The 18,411-nt window shown below is 36.2% G+C and overlaps 1 protein-coding gene across 14 annotated transcripts in view; it reads right to left on the bottom strand.

Annotated features, from left to right (window-relative positions):
- Window positions 1-18,411, bottom strand: part of LOC105463230 (calcium/calmodulin dependent serine protein kinase) — a 412,561-nt gene that overhangs the window by 335,625 nt on the left and 58,525 nt on the right. For 8 of the 14 annotated variants that reach the window (XM_011710282.3, XM_011710290.3, XM_011710303.3 and 5 more), the window contains exon 2: window positions 2,328-2,440. In XM_011710282.3, the coding sequence (XP_011708584.1) occupies window positions 2,328-2,440 (113 nt within the window). Of the gene's footprint in view, window positions 1-2,309; window positions 2,441-18,411 lie in introns of all 14 variants that reach the window. The other 6 variants (XM_011710276.3, XM_071088415.1, XM_071088417.1 and 3 more) reach the window with 1 other exon arrangement.

The following is an 18,411-nucleotide window of genomic DNA, read 5'->3' as shown; positions in this document are numbered from 1 at the left end:
GTTGAAAGAAGTTGAGGGAGGGGAAGTCCTGTTCATAGAGACTTTATATAATGAAATAATTTACTATTTATTACATATATTATACATCTTATAATAAAATGTGTCCAAGTTAGAATCAAGACAGCTAGTATGAACATGAGCAATAGAGGGTATGGGAATCCCATTGCAAAAAAAAAAGGTGGAGGTGGTGGAGATGGAATTTTGATTGTTTCCTAACTTTATACTGAGTACTAAGTGATTATGCTAAAGACGATGGAAAAACTTAATTCTGGTGCCATAAATATAAAGGGCCAATTGCCTATTTTCACTTGAATACCACTGAACTCTGACCAAAATCAGATAAAGTCATGAGTAATATCCCGAATCCAACTGGATATCATTTAATATCTATACGTTGTGGTCCTACCATATAGGAAGGATATGAAAAGAGCACAGGATTCTATTAAGTTCAAGGAAGCTTAAGAGGATGAGGGATCAATAGAATGGCTGGGTTTGTCTTCAGAATAGGACTTGAAGACATTTATATAGCCAAAGCAATGGCAAAGCAATGAAGGAGTGAGCTATAACTTCAGCGATAGACTCCCACATATTATATTAAATGAAGTCAGGACTTAATATCAGGTATATGAACTATATACTAAGTCCTCTCCCCTTTTGTAAATTTGGAATTTGACCCCCTGACCAAGTGACAAGAGACAGAGGTTCGCTTGGCATTCTGAGTCTGTAGCTCAAGAGATCTGAAGAAATCTGTCAATAAACAATTTCAGCCAATGAGAAGGTAAGTAATTGTTTCCTGAAAAAATATCTTTAGCCTGGAGAGAATTAGAATTTGGTACAACAATGAGGTAAGTCAAAACTCTGGTATTGATAATTTTGGGTTGAAAAAGAAGCTATTAATATTTATTTTAATTATTTATAACAATGCTTATGAGAATTTGGCTTATATTATTCCAATTTAATATTGTAATTGAGTAACTGACTTGGACTTGTGATTTAAAATTGGAATCTTACTAAGTTTATAAACAGCATCAGAACATATGTCTAATGAATTAGGTTTATACAAAATCACCTCAGTATTTGCTCAGACAACAGAGGTACAGAAAAATCAAACACAGAATATTAATCTTAAAGGCAGTTAAAAGTGTAAGGAAATATAATTTTGTTCTAAACTCTACTTTAAAGTCAATTTTAAATGTTGCTAGATTTATAAAATAATTTATATTCAAAAGCAATAATAGCCAATTCCAGAGTATAAAACCATAAAATATAAAATCTCTAAATCTTACCATAATATTTTAAATATTAAAGCACTAAAAACAAATCAGTTAGTTATTCTTTGTGAGTAGCAACTTCTAAGAATCTTCCATAATCATTATATGAATAATAATAATTCAAAGGGTCACAAAAGTATTTAAAAGAAAAAAAGATCTCCAGGAACAGATTAACTCACAATTATGTGGGCTTCTACTTCCCAAGGTAAAATAACTGGACAAAATATAAATAGGCTACACTGCCCTAGATTTTCTAATCTAAATTATCAACTGTATTGCTCTTGGGATTAAAAAGGGAAGGACTAAAGAAGGATTCATTTTTTTACTGAACTGTGGAAAAGTGAAAAGTTAGTAATGGGCTAATTAGAAAAATTAATATCATGATCAATTGTGCCATCTGAAGTATGAGCATGTACGTCACAGTTACATGAAACTATGGCTTAAAAAACAAAAAAAAAACTTTAAAATGTTTACATACTGTTTATAAATATACGTCTAAATATGATTATCCATAATAATGTGTTGAAACAAAATTTTAAGTCCTGAAAGTCCTAACAGTACTGATCTTTCAAAGTTTTACACATATATCATATGTGACTTAAGCCAAATGTGAGATACGAATGTTTTAATTCCACTAAATCATAATTCTAAAGGTAGTAAGCGATGCATTTTGAGGTAACTAAGTTTCTTCTCAATCTTCAATTATCATCCTTGCCATTATTTCACCTCTCTCCTTTCCCATCCCATGACCCATGTCATAGAATTCAAAATTAGACCCTAAAAAATAAATGTCGATTTTTGCTTTCTTCCTAGTCAAAAAACACAGGCCCATAGAAATCCTAGATGATTTTATAACTCTGTAAATTACCCTGTCTTTCAAATACTATGTCCTAGAATTCTGACAAACTAGAATAGAGTTTAAACTGTCTCCACCCACTTCCCTCTACATCACACCCTCTGCTTCCCCATCCCCAGATGAAGGTTAGGTTGGTAAATGGATTTTGGAGATGAAATAAAGCCAGACATCAAATAACTTACTTGAAATCCATCTCTTACCTTCTGTACTTAACCCTGGACTTGATGTGAACTTGGCTACATCAACAATTTTTACAGCAAATTGTTGCCCAGTTTCTCTGTTGATACATCGTCGTACAACACTGAAGGGACCCCTATAAAACAAAAAGTCAATTTTAATTCATTGATTTTCTTAAGTTCCTATTTCCCATTAAGGTCTTACTGTTTCATCATCTACTAGAGCCATATTATATAACCACGAAGCCATTCTACTTTAGACTCCAAATTGAACATAGTTTTCAAAATAAAATTTAAGTAATATAACTTCCAACGTATTTTTTATAATCCATGAGGTAACAATTTAAAAAGATTACTAAACCATAAAATGACCAATAAATTTGCAATTTGCAGTAATTTTTTAAAAATTCTAAATAGTAGTCTTATGCTTAAGGCAAATAATGACTGTATAATTCTATGTAGATTATCAACATCTTAAACAAAATAAGTGAAGTCCATAGTAATGGTGGTATTCTTATGAACCAGAAACTGAAGCCATTCTTGACACTTCCCTCTCATCTTACCCACCATTTACCTTATCTTCACTAACAAATTCTACTGAGTTTATCTCAAATATCTCTTGAACCTGTCCTCTTCTCTCCATGTCCCACATCCTACCATCTTCTACTAGAACTACTGAAAAACTTGTTTCTCCCATTCATTCTTGTAATGATATTTAAATGAAAATCTGATATGATATCTGTTTAAAACACCAGAGAGACAGAAAGTATTTGCAATACACAGTCCAAGTCAAGAACCAAAATATATAAGTAACTTCTAAATACAATAAGAAAACACACACACACACTCTCCAATAAAATCTGGGCAAAGACTTGAACAAACACTTCACAAAGAGAAAGGCCTGCATGATTTGGTCTCCAACTACCTCTCCAGTTTCACCTGAAATCAGAGAAATCCTTAATTTTCCTCAAACTTCAAATTAGAATTGTTTGAAATTACCAGAGGAAGGGAAGTAATTTCTACGAGCAGAGCCACTGGTCTAGCTATTTGCTGACCCAGACCTCACAGTTGAATCAGCTGAGATGATTTAAAGATGCCAATACCCCAGCCCAGGGAACACGCACACGCACACACACACACGGTTCCTTGTGGTTAACAGTTATAAAAGAAATATCTGAACTCAATTAAGATAATCCAAAGATAGATTTGTGTGTGTTTGAATGACTATAAAATACAGAATGCAATAGCAATGTGATTGGTTTATTTGAAGGTTAATATGGTGGTCATTAAATACATGCGTACATGTATACATGTGTGTATTTTTCCCCTCCTGGGGAGAAGGCAAACAAACAAAAAAACCACCTTCATTGGCTTATTACAGGGATGAACAGTACACCTAGATGCATGTGCTCAATTAGCAGATAGAGAAAAGTTCTTTATATACAGTACAATACTTGTGATACTGCTGGCCTTAAAGTTTGTCCTTCTTTCAACTACGGGACAAACTACTAAATTTAATCTTAGACTTAAACATTTATCCAAGATGACATTAATGCCATTATGAGGACATCAACTATACAACAGCTTCAAATCTCTCTTTTCAAGCAACTGAAATAAGCTAACCTGGGAGGAAAAGAAATGGTAATATAATGTATCTTTCAGAACTCTACAGAAAGAGGATCCTTTTGATAATCTCTCAAAACTGTTCAAAGATTTTCCTCTGTGAGAAGACAATATTACAAAGCTAGGGACAAACGTTTTCATTCTCAACCTGATGTCTTACTTGTGATTACTTACCCTGACAATAGCAAGCAATTTCAGGAAATGCTTCACGTAATTGGTTTTTGTCCACAAATAAACCCTTGGGACTCTATTTATGTATACATTTGTGTAGTCTGCTTCAATTCACTATATCTTTTTGGAAACTTCCCAAGACCTGTACGTGGGGTTGATTGTTCACGGTCAATTGAGTCAATTCTTTACTTTTTCCTGCTTGAACAAAGGTGAGGAAGAAAGCATAGCTTCTCCCCCCTTTTCTTTTAGTAACAATAAAATTAATAGAGCTAGGGAGAAAAGAGAATACTTAGACAACAAAACACAAACTTTTAAAAATCTGTGAATAAAAACCAAATCAAATCCCCAATTCTTTAATTTTATAATATGAGGCAAAGAAAATAATTATATCTATGAACTACTGAAGACCTGAAGACAGGTTACAAGTAAAGCATTTTAAGGGTCTGTCCGTCAATGACATCCAGGGAGTTAATCAAATTTAACACCCTAAAAAGATACCAAAATATATTTTGAGGTTTTTGTGATTTAACCCATTAACTGGAAACTCAGCAGAAACTGATAAAAAATCTAAAATTTGGCTTGGTTTCCCATCTTAAAAAGGGAGGAGTGATAAAGTAGTGTGACACACCTACTATATTACCCTTATTACTTATGCTTCGATGACAGCTTAGAGAACAGCAAAAATTCAGGAGGTACAGGTTTCAGTCTGCCCTGTACCTTTTATTGATGTTCGAAATTTCACCCTTAAAAATTTAAATCTAAGGTATAGTCAATTCTTGAATATTTATGTGGGGGAAAATACTGGTAGAGATAGTTATAAGCCATCATCATAAACAACTATCTTTCTCATATTTCCACTAATTATGACCACAGTATTAATAAAAATGGAACAAGATAATTGACAGCAATCCAGATTTAATGAAATATATATTCTTTATTCAACTTTTTACAAACTCTGAATATTGACTGGGATGGTAACACAAGGTTCTACTTGAGGCAGATGGCTGCTTACAGCAGTCTATGTTTTTAAGCAAAAACGTCAATTAAACCAGAATATGTTGGAAGTGAATATCACTATAATATCCCCTAAGGTTTTGAAAAGAATTCAACTGTGTCCCTATGCAGACACAGAATAATATCCTCTAGTTTTCATTTATGTGAAGAAAACCGAAGTCTAGGAAATAATTCTGATAACAAAGGTAAATACACCAAAATAAGACCAGAATTAAATGAAATTATGCTAGAATATAATATGTTGGTTTCCAGGATCATGGGATAGGTTGAGCACAATGTATCTAATTTATTTCCCTATCCAAACTCCACTAAAATGATACCAAAGGGGTTTTAAAAAAGGATTGGGAGAACAAGAGAGGAGATGATAGTAATAATTAAATTTGGAATTCAAGAAAGCAGATGGAGAGTAGTAATTGACTTAGCAGACCTGGGAAAGCTGAACTGCAAAGAGAAAATAAGGAAAATTCAGAACCAAACCCATCTATACTGTAGAATCCTCAAGAAACTCATGAATGGGTTCCAGATAACTCTGGAACTGGAAGTGAAGAGAGGGTAGAGTTAAAATAGCAAGGTTTGAATGAAACGTGTTAGAGAAGCAGTTAGAGCCCTAGGTAGTCTCCTGTACTCCATACCATGGATAACTGCCGCTCCCTCATCCCAACAAGTTAATTCTCTGGAAAGAGTAAATAAAACATAGGGTCTCAGAAAAAAATTAGCCAGGCGTGGTGGCGGGCACCTGTAGTCCCAGCTACTTGGGAGGCTGAGGCAGGAGAATGGTGTGAACCCGGGAGGTGGAGCTTGCAGTGAGCCAAGATGGCACCACTGCACTCCAGCCTGGGTGACAGAGTGAGACTCTGTCTCAAAAAAAAATATATATATATATATATATATAGGGTCTCAGAACTGGAAACACAAGGCTGTTGAGGAAGCGGGTATTATATGAAAAGCAACGGTATTATGTGGTCACATATACACTAAACACAGACAGCTCGAGTCCCTTTTTGAGTAACGGGAGAATATTGGAAGCCAGATCTTTACCCTTAAGGCAAGAGATATGAAAGACTTTTCTATATCTGACTAGCTCAGAAAAAAAGACCTAAAGATAATGAAGAGGTTCTCCAAGCTACTCAACTAGATCATCCTCCAGCAAAATCCAAAGTCAACAGGTTCACTTGCACCTTCGGAGCTCTCTTAATCAGCTTTGAGGCCCTCTATTACAGAGTTTCCAATATCAGCACTATTAACATGTTGAGCTAGCTAATTTTTTGTTGTGCAGGGATGTCCTATGCATTGTAGGATGCTCAGCAACATTCCTAGCCTCTACTTACTAGATACTAGTAGCATAGCACCCCCTCCAACTTTAGCCACCAAAAAGGTCTCCAGATATTGCCAAATATCCTCCTGGGGTGGGGAAGGTTCAAATTGCCCCCAGTTGAGAACCACTGTTCTATTCCTAATCATGAGTATACAACAACTAAGGCTCCTAAGACATCTGAAGAGTCTCTAATTTGGAAGATAGAACCAAAAACAAACAAAAAGAGCAACTTAGAGGAAACACACTATACAATAAGACTTCAAATTACCATTAATATCCTCAGAAAGATATCACAATTGTGAAACAAAAACCAGAACTTTCAGAAAACAAAAGAGCCCTTGAAAAACACCCAGAGAAATTTATCAATAGAAGCGTTGGCCGATAAACTTGGGAAAAGCAGAGCAAAAATAACAAAGAAAATGAAGGGGAAGAAATTAAAGGAATAATCCAAGAAAACTTCCCAGAATTTAAATCATGAGGAGCTCAAATTAAAAGGACCCACCAAGTACTCAGCAAAATAAATGACCCATATCCATACACACACTACTGTGAGATTTAAAATCACTGTGGACAAGGAGATTGTCAGGTTTCCAGAAGTGGGGGTAAAGATGTGCAGCGAGGAAGGATGACACAATTCACCCAGAAGAGCTTTGGATCTCTCAATGGCAACACTAGAAGACAATAGAGCAACACCATCATAATCATGAAGGAAAATGATTTCTAATCTTGAATTCAACATCCAGCCAGACCATCAATAACCATAAGGACATTTCCAGACACAAAAAAGCTCAATAAATTACTTGCCATGCATACTTTCTGAAGAAATTATTGTAGGATGTGTTTGCTAAAATAAGAGTAGACCAGTAAAAAGCATGCCTGGAGACAGCAAATAGGAGATCCAACACAGAAGAGAGATGAAGGGAATCCCCAGGAATGCAAGGAAGGGAAATCTCGGGCTGACAGCTGTGCCTCAGGCACAGAGGACAACCAGTCCAGACTGAGAGCCATAAGTTTCCCACTGCCACGGGCCACCTTTTAAACCTGAAAACAGAATAGTTAGGTGAGCTGGATCCAGATTCTTCCATTTTTCTTTTCCTGACAATGGGTTGAGGAGATTTCTGCCCTTCTCTGCTGCCTAGACTAGCAGAGGACTCTAATTTAACCCTACAGCAGTGCCTGCTTTGATCTATTCCTGAGAATGGGAGGCAGGCATCAGGAAGCTGAAGAGCAGGAAATGCAGGGCAACCATTGCCCCCCACCACATTCCTGCTGGGTGCTCAGCACCTCCCCCTATCCTGCACTACAGCAGAAATGTCCTGCCTGTGAAGAGCCCCTTGTCTTGGGATTTATTTGTGCATGACCTTGGGATTTATTTGTGCATGTGCCAACCGACTTCCCAGAATGGGCTCCTAACCACTCTCAGAACATCTGAAGCCAGACTGTGAACAAGAGCTTGTTCAGCTTCTCTTCTCCTAAGTCTTCATACAATAGTAGTAATATTGTCCTTTCTTTACCCAGATAAGTTTGTGTTTGCTACTCAGTTCTAAAAGATTAAACAATATACTCCTTAGAGATACAAACATAGGGGGTAAAGCTATAAAGAGAATTTTAAAAGATTAATATAAAAGGCAGGATAGTGGTTTGAGGGGGAGGGAGTTGCGATTGGGGAAGAGCACAAAGGGCTTTTGAGGGCACTTCAAAAAAACACTGCATCTCAAACATAATAAAGTCAATATGAATTGTCAGTTATAATTTTTTATCTAATTGTAATAAACTTAAAATAATACTTTGAGTTGCAACACGTAAACTTTGGAGTTACATGTTAAATTTTCACCCTATGAGAGGTCTATAAACAAAAACACATCATGTCTCAGGAAACCTTTAAAAAACGCGGTGAAATTTCCGTCCATAACACAAGCCTAGAAGCCCCATTACATTTATAATGAATTGTGCAATGTACCACAAGATACATAGGAAAACTGTGAATGATTTAAAAAAGAAAAGACAAAGATAGGGAAAGTGAAGGCCAAGAACAAGTTTTTACACACATATACACACAACACAGACATAAAGCTGATATACAGCTGATCCTCATTACATTGCACAGTGCATGTTTGTAAATTCACCTACTTGGTAAAATTTACTTATAACCCCCAAATCAATAGTCATGGCACTTTCAGTCGTTTACAGACATGCATGTAACGGTGAAAAATTTGAGTCACCCAATGTGCATGATGCCAGCTGAAGGCAAACAAGATGATGCTCTGCCTTCTTGTTTCAGCTCTCATGCCATCAACAAGTGATCTTTTCAAAATCTATTTAGAGCATTTTTTGCATTTTGTGCTTTTTCTTGGTGATTTTGCTGTTTAAGATGGTCGCCAAGCATAGTGCTGAAGGGACTGTCTAGTGTTCCTAAGCACAAGAAGGCTGTGATGTGTCTTATGGGGAAAATATGTGAGTTAGAGAAGGTTCCTTCAGGCATGAGTTATAACAATGTTGGCTGTGAGTTCAATGTTAATGAATCAACAGTATATATTACATGCAGTATCTTTAAACAGAAACACACATAAAACAAGGTTATATATTGATCAGTTGATGAAAATGTTGTGACCAGAGGTTTGAAGGAACCCAACCCTGTATTTCCCCTAGGAGCAATGGTTCAGTATTGGTTCATTCAGCGTTCATGGTAACTTTATAGAACACAACTACCATGAATAATGAAAATAAACTGTGTGTAGTCACATATATACACACACATACATGCATTTATATTATTTCATATATACTTATAATATGTAATGTTATATTTATGTGTGTGTATTCATATTAAAATATAAACTTAATGAGTGCCCAGTACATACTAGGCCCTCAAAAAATATTTGGTGAATGATGTAAGAAAAATGACAAACTAGAAAAGAATAAGCCATTGATATATTTATTAAATAACAATTTTATGTAAGTATATAAAGTTTTGAGAAATCATGGTGCTTCTAGATATTTCTCTACCCATTTTCTAAATCTGTATCTTCCTACTACTTTTTACACAGTTCTGACGTTAAAAATTGAGGAACATTGATGATGGGTAGGTAAAAAGGAAACAAAGCTAAAATAAAATAACTATAAATGACAACATTAGCAGTAAGAATAAAATCTTGAAAACTATAGACATACATAAATTTATATAAAAACTATACCAATGAAAAATAATGATGGTCTGTTCCCTCTTATTTCAACACTATTTAGGGTAGTCATTGCCACTAAAGAAGAGCTTATGCATATAATTTCATCAATAAATCCTCTCCTTGTCTTCCTGTGCTCTGTGATAGCTTTGTGAAAGCTTTTCAACCTAAAGGTTTACAAAATCAGCTGTGACAATGATTATTGTGGTAATCAATGTGATAGCGGGAAGGGAACAGAGATGCTGTCCTGACACTTTTTAACACTTCTGGTACCCATCCCCAGGCTCCAACACATGTGCTTACATACATTCACCAAGCTGAGTTGCTTTAGGTACAGTGATTAAACCAAAGAAAAAAAAATTTCCTACTCATTGCTACTGCAAAAAACACACACGAAATGGAAAATTATGAAAATAAAAGTCTCAGGAGCTGTTGCCTAAATGTTAACAATTAAAGACCTGACAAAGGAATTAAGCGCAGTATGATTCAGATCATTCCTTGAAAATAGAAGGGGGAGGCTTATTTGAAACAGCTAGCAATGAATCTCCAATAAGCTAACAGAACAAATCTAGCTCACCTGTCAAAGCTGAACAATTCAGAGTTAAGACTAGCATTTACTAACTCAGTACTTATATTGACATAATTAGTACCTCTGTCACACCTTGATACATCAGTGAAGTTTAGTAGACCTCACTTTAGATTTCATGTAGCACACCATCTTCTGGTCTGAGTCTACCTATAACACACTCATCATTTACTACTTCTATGAGAGGACTGCTGGTCACATAAGCCAATTTCTTCTCAAAGTAAAGGTTCTGGAAAATTTGATTTGTGTGTGTGTGTGTGCTTGAGTGTGTGAAAAAGGCTGGGGTTAGAGCCAATGTAGAGGGACATCGATTCTAGGTCTTTGTTAGCTCATACTTGATGGAGGATATATCAATAACTATTAATAAGAGGATAAAAAAGATTTTTTATAACATAAGAAATGTGAAGAAGGAGATTAGACATGGATGGAAAGAAACAAGCAAGAAAATATATAAAATATATGAAGATAAACACATTACAAAAGTGAGAATTCTCACTTGGTTACACACTTTAAGCAATCTTAGCTAAATCACAAATACATATTAAAGCACTAAGATTTTAAAAATTCTACTGACATTTGCATTTTATCTTATTTACCTCATTTCCCCAATGAAAATAAGACAAAGACTATAAAGAATAAATAAGAAAAAAGATTAATAAAGCAATTCTTGTCCTCAGGGAACTTCCAATCTAGTAGGCCGCTGTTGACATATGTGTGTGTGTGTATATATACACACATATATAATGTATATATACATATATGTATATATAATGTATATATAATGTATGTATACATACATATATGTATATATAATGTATATATGTGTATATATACATATAATATAGCATAATATAATATATAGTATATATAATATATTGTGTGTATATATGCATACATTATATAATGTATATATGTATATATGCATTATATAATGTGTATGTATATAGAATGCATGTACATATAATTATATATACATATACATATATAGATACATGTATACATACAGCATATATGTGTATATACTGTATATATATGCATATATATGTACAAAATCTATGGATAGCATGGTACTCAAAATCTATGGATAGCATGGTACTCAGAGAAGGCCTCTATGACATACGGACATCCTGGAGGGCTTGGAACAATGAATAGGAGTTTTTTGGGCTAAGCAGGGAAAGGAAAGGATTCCAGAGCTAAGTAATAGCCTGTGCAACAGCCTACAGCCAAGTCAAAACACAGGGCGCAGTGTTTTGGGCCCTGGCAGGGCACAGTGGCTCATGCCTGTAACTCTAGCACTTTGGGAGGCCGAGGCAGGCATACCACTTGAGGCCAGGAGTTTGAGACCAGCCTGGCCAACATTGTGAAACTCTGTCTCTACTAAAAATACAAAAATTAGCTAGGCATGGTGGTTCACGCCTGTAATCCCGGCTACTTGGGAGGCTAAGGAAGGGGAATCGCTTGAACCCGGGAGGGGAGGTTGCAGTGAGCAGAGATCATGCCACTGCACTCCAGCCTGGGCAACAGAGCAAGGCTCTGTCTCAGAAAACAAAACAAAACAAAACCCACAGTGTGTGCTGGGCACTTTAAGCTATTTGGTACTGCTAGCATGAAAAACTGGAGGGTGAGAAGTGGCTGGAAAGGGAAAAGAGGGCCAAAGATCACTATGACAGAGAGTGAGAGACGTTGTGGAGTGGGTGGGAGCCACTCAGGAAGTTACTGCGTTAGCCCAAGAAAGAGGTGATAAAGTAAAGGCGACAGACAGATACTTAAGAAAATAAACTCACAAGATAACACAGTGAATGATTAGCTAGAGGGTGGTTGGGGTTGAGTCGTAAGAAAACTTACAAATTACTGGCAACAGTTACTGGGTGAATGATACCACCAAATGAGAAAGAAATTACAAGAGAAAGAACTGACAGAAGGCTGAGAAAGAAACAAAGCACATGGCTATGTTTGGAAAATACTGGTTTCCATGGAATATCCAGGCAGAGATTTATAGAGGGCATACAGATAGGAGTATAAAGTTCAAGGAAGGGGTCATGATAATGAAGACATCAACAACTGTCATTTATAATATAACATGTCAGCAGCAAGCATGCTGCCAAGAAGTTTACATAGATTCTCGTTATTTATCATAATTTATTTGTCATCATAGCTAATACAATACCAGCCTCATTTTATAGATAGGAAACTGAGGCTCAGAGGTTGTCTGTGGTCAAACAGTGGAAGTTAGAGCTAGGGCTGGAGCCTAAACATATGGAACTTCGAAATCTAAATTCTTAACCTCTATACTCCCTAGGTAGCATGAGTGAATGAGAGGTAATTGAAGCCATTGCTGTTAATGACAGCACTTAAGAATAAAGAGGACAGACCCCAGAAAACATGAATATATTCCCAAACCCCTCCCCAAGGGACTGCTGGACACATCCCCATAGAAAGATTATAAGAAGCCCAGAAAGGAAAAAGAAGAAGTGCGAAAGGCAAGCTCTTAGGGTACCATATCTTGTGGAAATAACAAACGGGAAGGCCTAGCAGGGTCTGCCCTAAATAGGAACACTCCTCTTAAGGCTGGTGCAAGAAAACCATAACTTTCATTTTTATGTTAAGAGCTATACATTCACATTTTGTTATTTTCTAAATGTGGGCCTATACATCAGAAATTGGCCCAATGAAAATATTTAGTGGAGAAACAACTTTTTTGAAACTCACTACTGACCTTTTTCTCCTCCTCTTCACTCCTCCTTCTCTACTAGTGTTCATAAACCTAATTACTTTTAACTAGTACCTAGCATTATCACAATTGTCAAATTCTCTGTGCATAATCCACACTTTGTAAATGGAAACTAATAATTATGGAAGTCTGAAGTTACACTGAAAATCATATTTGTAAGGGGTGTGCTCTGTTAATATGCCACTAACATAGGTTGTTTTCCAAATGCTACATTATCCTATAATAGTATTGTTGCAAGCCATTAATCACAACTCTGCAACTAGGGGGCGGAGGTTAATATCTGCACTCTGAAGTTGTTATCCTCCTTAACAGATTTTTATTTCAGTGACACTTCTGTGGAATACTGTTAATCTCTTCTCATTTAAAACCATGTTTTAAAGATCTCCATAACCAGGTAAACCTACTTCTAAATTAAATAAAATTAAATTATCTAATTTAAATAAGCTAGTGAAAGAGATCTTAAAGCCACCAATATGCCTCTCTTTATTCATTTCAGTTGCATCAGGAGTATACAAAATTACACTGTAAAACAGAAACAAAAATGTAATTACCTAACACTCTAAGTCAGGGTTTCCCAAATTGGCATCTTGTGGAGTCCTTAAAGAATGAAAGTTTCTCGTTCAAGTTAGTTTGGGAAAAACCATATAAAATACCTACCTCTTGCCCCCATACTCATATTACACCTTAGCAGTCCAGTCTTGTGGTTAAGAAACCTCTCTCTTCTGTCACACTCCACCCCATTGCCCATGTAGCATTTATTATCAGTGGACTTTGGACATGATAACCTAAATTTTAGTATGTGTAACAACAACACAAATACAAATTATGAAATTGAAACAGTTAAGAACCTTCTGATTTCAAACAACTTTTTTCTGTAACAAATATTCCCTACCCAAATGTGGCATGGAAATTGTCAATTAAATTCTTATGGGGGGTAATCCAATTGTTTGCTTAGTAAAGGACGGAAAAGATTTAACTATGCAATTTAAATGCCTATTCATTAATACTCCCAAAAGTAATTTATTTTTTTACAATTGTTAATATAAGCATATTCAGCAGGCAATAATGCAACCTCTGGTCTTTTAACCAAAAAACACTTAACACAAAGGCAAAGCATGCAAAGGAAATAACCATTTACACCCAATTACTCAGCTCAGTGCAGGGCAGCAGAAAATAGGTTTTGAATCATAATTGTAGTAATCTGTTTCTAGGTCTAAAGACAAAGTAGATGATCTGGAAAATAATTGCTTTAGGGAAAAAAAATCTGAAAATAAGAGTATAGTGGATGTAACTGTTTAGGCAACATAGTAAAATCAAATATCTAAACACTTGGGGAATTTTTCAAGTTAGGTAAGAAACCAAATCCATGCATGTGAGTATGCAAGTTAGTGATGCTCACTTTTAACCAGTTTCCCATGGACGGACCAACCTCTCAGTCTCTGTAATGACTCCTGCTAATCAATAAGGCATGGAAGACAAGAAGAGAAAGGGCAATCATATCCCCCAAAACATCTGAGTGAACTGAGCTTTCTAATCTCTCCTCTCGCTATCTCACTTGAAGGCAACTCCGAATTTCCTTCTGACAGCTTAGCCAAAAATTATGACACCATTCTTGACCCTTTTTTTTCTCTGACATTCTAGTTCATTAGGAAATGCTCTTAGCTCTACTTTTCTGAGATCTTCTGTCTTTTCATTTGTTTCAAGAAAATTTGCAACTGACTGTTGGATAAATTGTATGACAGCTGAATTAAAAACTTCATCAAATTCCCATATCTGATTCAACTGGGTATTGGAATCAGTTGATGTCTTTTTTCATTCATATTGTATCCTAGATAGTTTGTGATGCTTGCTATGACAAGTGGTTTTCAATTGTATTCTGAATGTTTTGCTTATTGTTAGGAGACTTGATGACAAGATCTTCTATTTTAGCAGGGTGGTAACCCTGCTTAGGTTTAGTGTGTAGGTTCTAGACTACTTTTGTGGGCTTCAGTTCCAATGACAATTTAGTTTTCTGAGCCCTCACAATGCTATTTTGGTGTGCTTCATTCTCCTGGTGATGTTGGGACTCCCACTCAATCCCTGCTGATGCCATCTGCAAGGACAAAATGTACTTCCCAGGGCCACTTGCTATTGCTGGGAAACCTTGAAGGGGAGGGGGTCACCTACTGGGGCCTGGGTCTCCTTAAGCCATGAGGTGGAGGACAGGAAGACACATGGTTTCGCTGCTGTTGCAGCTGCTTACTGCTCCCTACAGAAGAAACCACCTGCTAGGGCCAGTTGGGAGCAAAGGCAGTATAGCCTGGGCTTTGCTGTTGCTGCTGCTGTCTACAGAGCAGACCATAGGGGCTGAAATGGCCTGGTCTTCACCATAGTTGGCAGAACAAACCACCCGTCATGGCCCCAGTTGTAGAGCAGTGAGTGGGAGGGCCAGGGGCTTTGCTGCTCCTGCAGCAACTGGGGCCATAATAGGGACAGATCAGAGTACCCACTGTGAAACAGTGGGGATGAGCACTCCCACTTAGTTCTTTGTTGGGCTTTCCCTTTCCTGGTCCTTTGGCCAGAAAAAGCAGGCTTTTTGTTCTGTTTTCTTTGCCCACTGGTGATTCTGGGTTGCAGGTATCTCCAGCACCCAGTCTAGGAGAAAATGGGAGATTAAAAGAAAACCCAGTGAACTTGCACTTATTGTCCTCAAACCTCTAGTCCTGAGGTTCCTAGCTACTCTGCTTTCTTCCTAACTTTCAGAATCCCTTTATTGCCATCAGCTGAATAATTTCCAGGACATTTAGTTATATTTATAGAGGAGGGAAGGGGCAGTGAAAAGTAAGTCTACGCCTTTTTGTTCTGGAAATGGAAATCTGTGCATTTTCAACCTATTTTATTCTGGCTAGCATTAGGAGTCCATTCTTTTTGTTGTTGTTGTTGACAATCCCTATTACAGAAGGAGTCCAATCTATTTAAAATGAGAGGACAAGCTACAGTTCTTTTACGATCAACATACTCAGTTAAAAATGGCAGGCATTAAACTCATCAGGTCCATAATGTAGTCTTTCAGGATTCCTGGCTCTACTTTAGAATTTTAGGGTCTCAAACAACTGATGTTTCTCAATCTTTTGGGGTTTGATGAATACCAACTAACCAAAGCATACTAGACTAGGGGTTCTGCTCTGTTGTTTCCTCATGCACACACATATACATCCTCACTCACTCACCCTCACAGTCTTTCTGAGTCAAAAAGGAAATCTAACATTGCCACACTCTATTTAGCATATAAAAGTCACGGCACACTATTTGGGAATTGGTGTTTTTAATAACAATTTCATCACTTGGCCTTCCATATTACACAAATAGGAAAGTTAGGGGTTACAGTATTCTACACAAACACGGTTATGCATAACTGAAGGTCAGCTCTTAATAAAGGACCTACGAGTTGACTAAACTAGTTCTTTGAAGGCAGGAATTTTCTCTTATCCATCCTGTGTCTCTAACATATGGAACTGTGCCTGACACTGTCTGTGCTAATGAAGACCCAGTAAATGCTACTGGATGGACAAACAGATAAATCCATTTTAGGATGTACAAACATGGGTGCCATCTTCCAGACACTTACATTAGTATAGTTATATTTAAGTTAATTTGAAGTTACAGCTCTTAGATACCTTGGGGGAGATTTTCACTTATCTAATACAAATAAAAATGTTGATTTGTCAATGCCAATTACTGAAAGGTAAACAAATGCTACAAAATCATATAACATGTTAACTATTTTTTAAACACATCCTCAAAAACAATTTTGTTTTACTAGAGATGTTCATTGCCAATTCAAAATCCTTCCAGTGATACCATAACTAAGACTCAAAAAGCAGACTTTTTAACTTTTACCATGTAATAACATCTATTCTTAAATACTTAATGATTTAAAATAGGCCTTATAAACTTGAGGCATTTTACAAAATAGTATTTTATAATAGCAGAGAACTGAACCGAACATAGCTCCTAAAATTCAAAAAGCTTTTCAACCTAAAGTTTTACAAAATCAGCTGTGACAATGATTAGCTCAAAATTAATTCAAGCTTTTTGTTGGCTTGGATGTTTTAATAGTTTGCTAAAAAATTTCAGTTTGTATCATCTGGCAAGATGAAATATGACACTCAATCACTATAATAGCTTACCACCAGAAAATACCATTAAATGGAAATAAACTACTTATATTATCCATATGATCACTTTTTTGTGAAGTTAGAGGTATATAAACTCAATTAAGACTCAGCCGACAAAGAAAACTTCATGGTTCCTAATTAATGCTGGACTGAAGACTGACAATTTTGAGCACAAATTTAAACCAGTAAATAGACACAGGGTGAGATCATAAAATTAGAAATATTTTGGCCAATGACTGTTTAGCTTCAGATGATCAAATTTCTCCAAGTTAAAGGAGGAAGTTCAAACCCATAGCAAAGAAGGTAAAAACCTTGAAAAAAGATTAGACGAATGGCTAACTAGAATAACCAATGCAGAGAAGTCCTTAAATGACCTGATAGAGCTGAAAACCATGGCACGAGAACTACGTGACAAATGCACAAGCTTCAGCAACCGATTCAATCAACTGGAAGAAAGGGTATCAGTGATTGAAGATCAAATGAATGAAATGAAGCGAGAAGAGAAGTTTAGAGAAAAAAGAATAAAAAGAAATGAACAAAGCCTCCAAGAAATATGGGGTTATGTGAAAAGACCAAATCTACATTTGATTGGTGTACCTGAAAGTGAGGGGGAAAATGGAACCAAGTTGGAAAACACTCTGCAGGATATTATCCAGGAGAACTTCCCCAACCTAGCAAGGCAGGCCAACATTCAAATTCAGGAAATACAGAGAACACCACAAAGATACTCCTTGAGAAGAGCAACTCCAAGACACATAATTGTCAGATTCACCAAAGTTGAAATGAAGGAAAAAATGTTAAGGCAGCCAGAGAGAAAGGTCGGGTTACCCACAAAGGGAAGCCCATCAGAGTAACAGCGGATCTCTTGGCAGAAACTCTACAAGCCAGAAGAGAGTGGGGGCCAATATTCAACATTCTTAAAGAAAAGAATTTTCAACCCAGAATGTCATATCCAGCCAAACTAAGTTTCATAAGTGAAGGAGAAATAAAATCCTTTACAAACAAGCAAATGCTGAGAGACTTTATCAATTCATTAAAAATCAAGACATATGCAATTACTATGCCCTGTCCTTTAATGGAATCCTTTATTTTATATCAACCAGTAGGGAAAAAATAAGGAATGAAGCATGAAGAATATCTATCATAGATGCAAACAGATGGCTTGAGATCATATAAAAGAACAAGATGCTTTAACACAAACTTTTTAAGGCAGCTCCACTGAGAGACAACTGAACTTTTAAAAGAAAAAATAATTTATTCTATTAACCAAGAATCCCTGCACATTAATATTTTACAATGAACCTACAACTTCCTTTTGGCAAGCCCAGGCAA

The sequence above is a fragment of the Macaca nemestrina genome, chromosome X, assembly GCF_043159975.1.
Source record: "Macaca nemestrina isolate mMacNem1 chromosome X, mMacNem.hap1, whole genome shotgun sequence".
NCBI classification, from domain to species: domain Eukaryota; kingdom Metazoa; phylum Chordata; class Mammalia; order Primates; family Cercopithecidae; genus Macaca; species Macaca nemestrina.
This window is presented reverse-complemented; position numbering and strand designations above follow the sequence as displayed.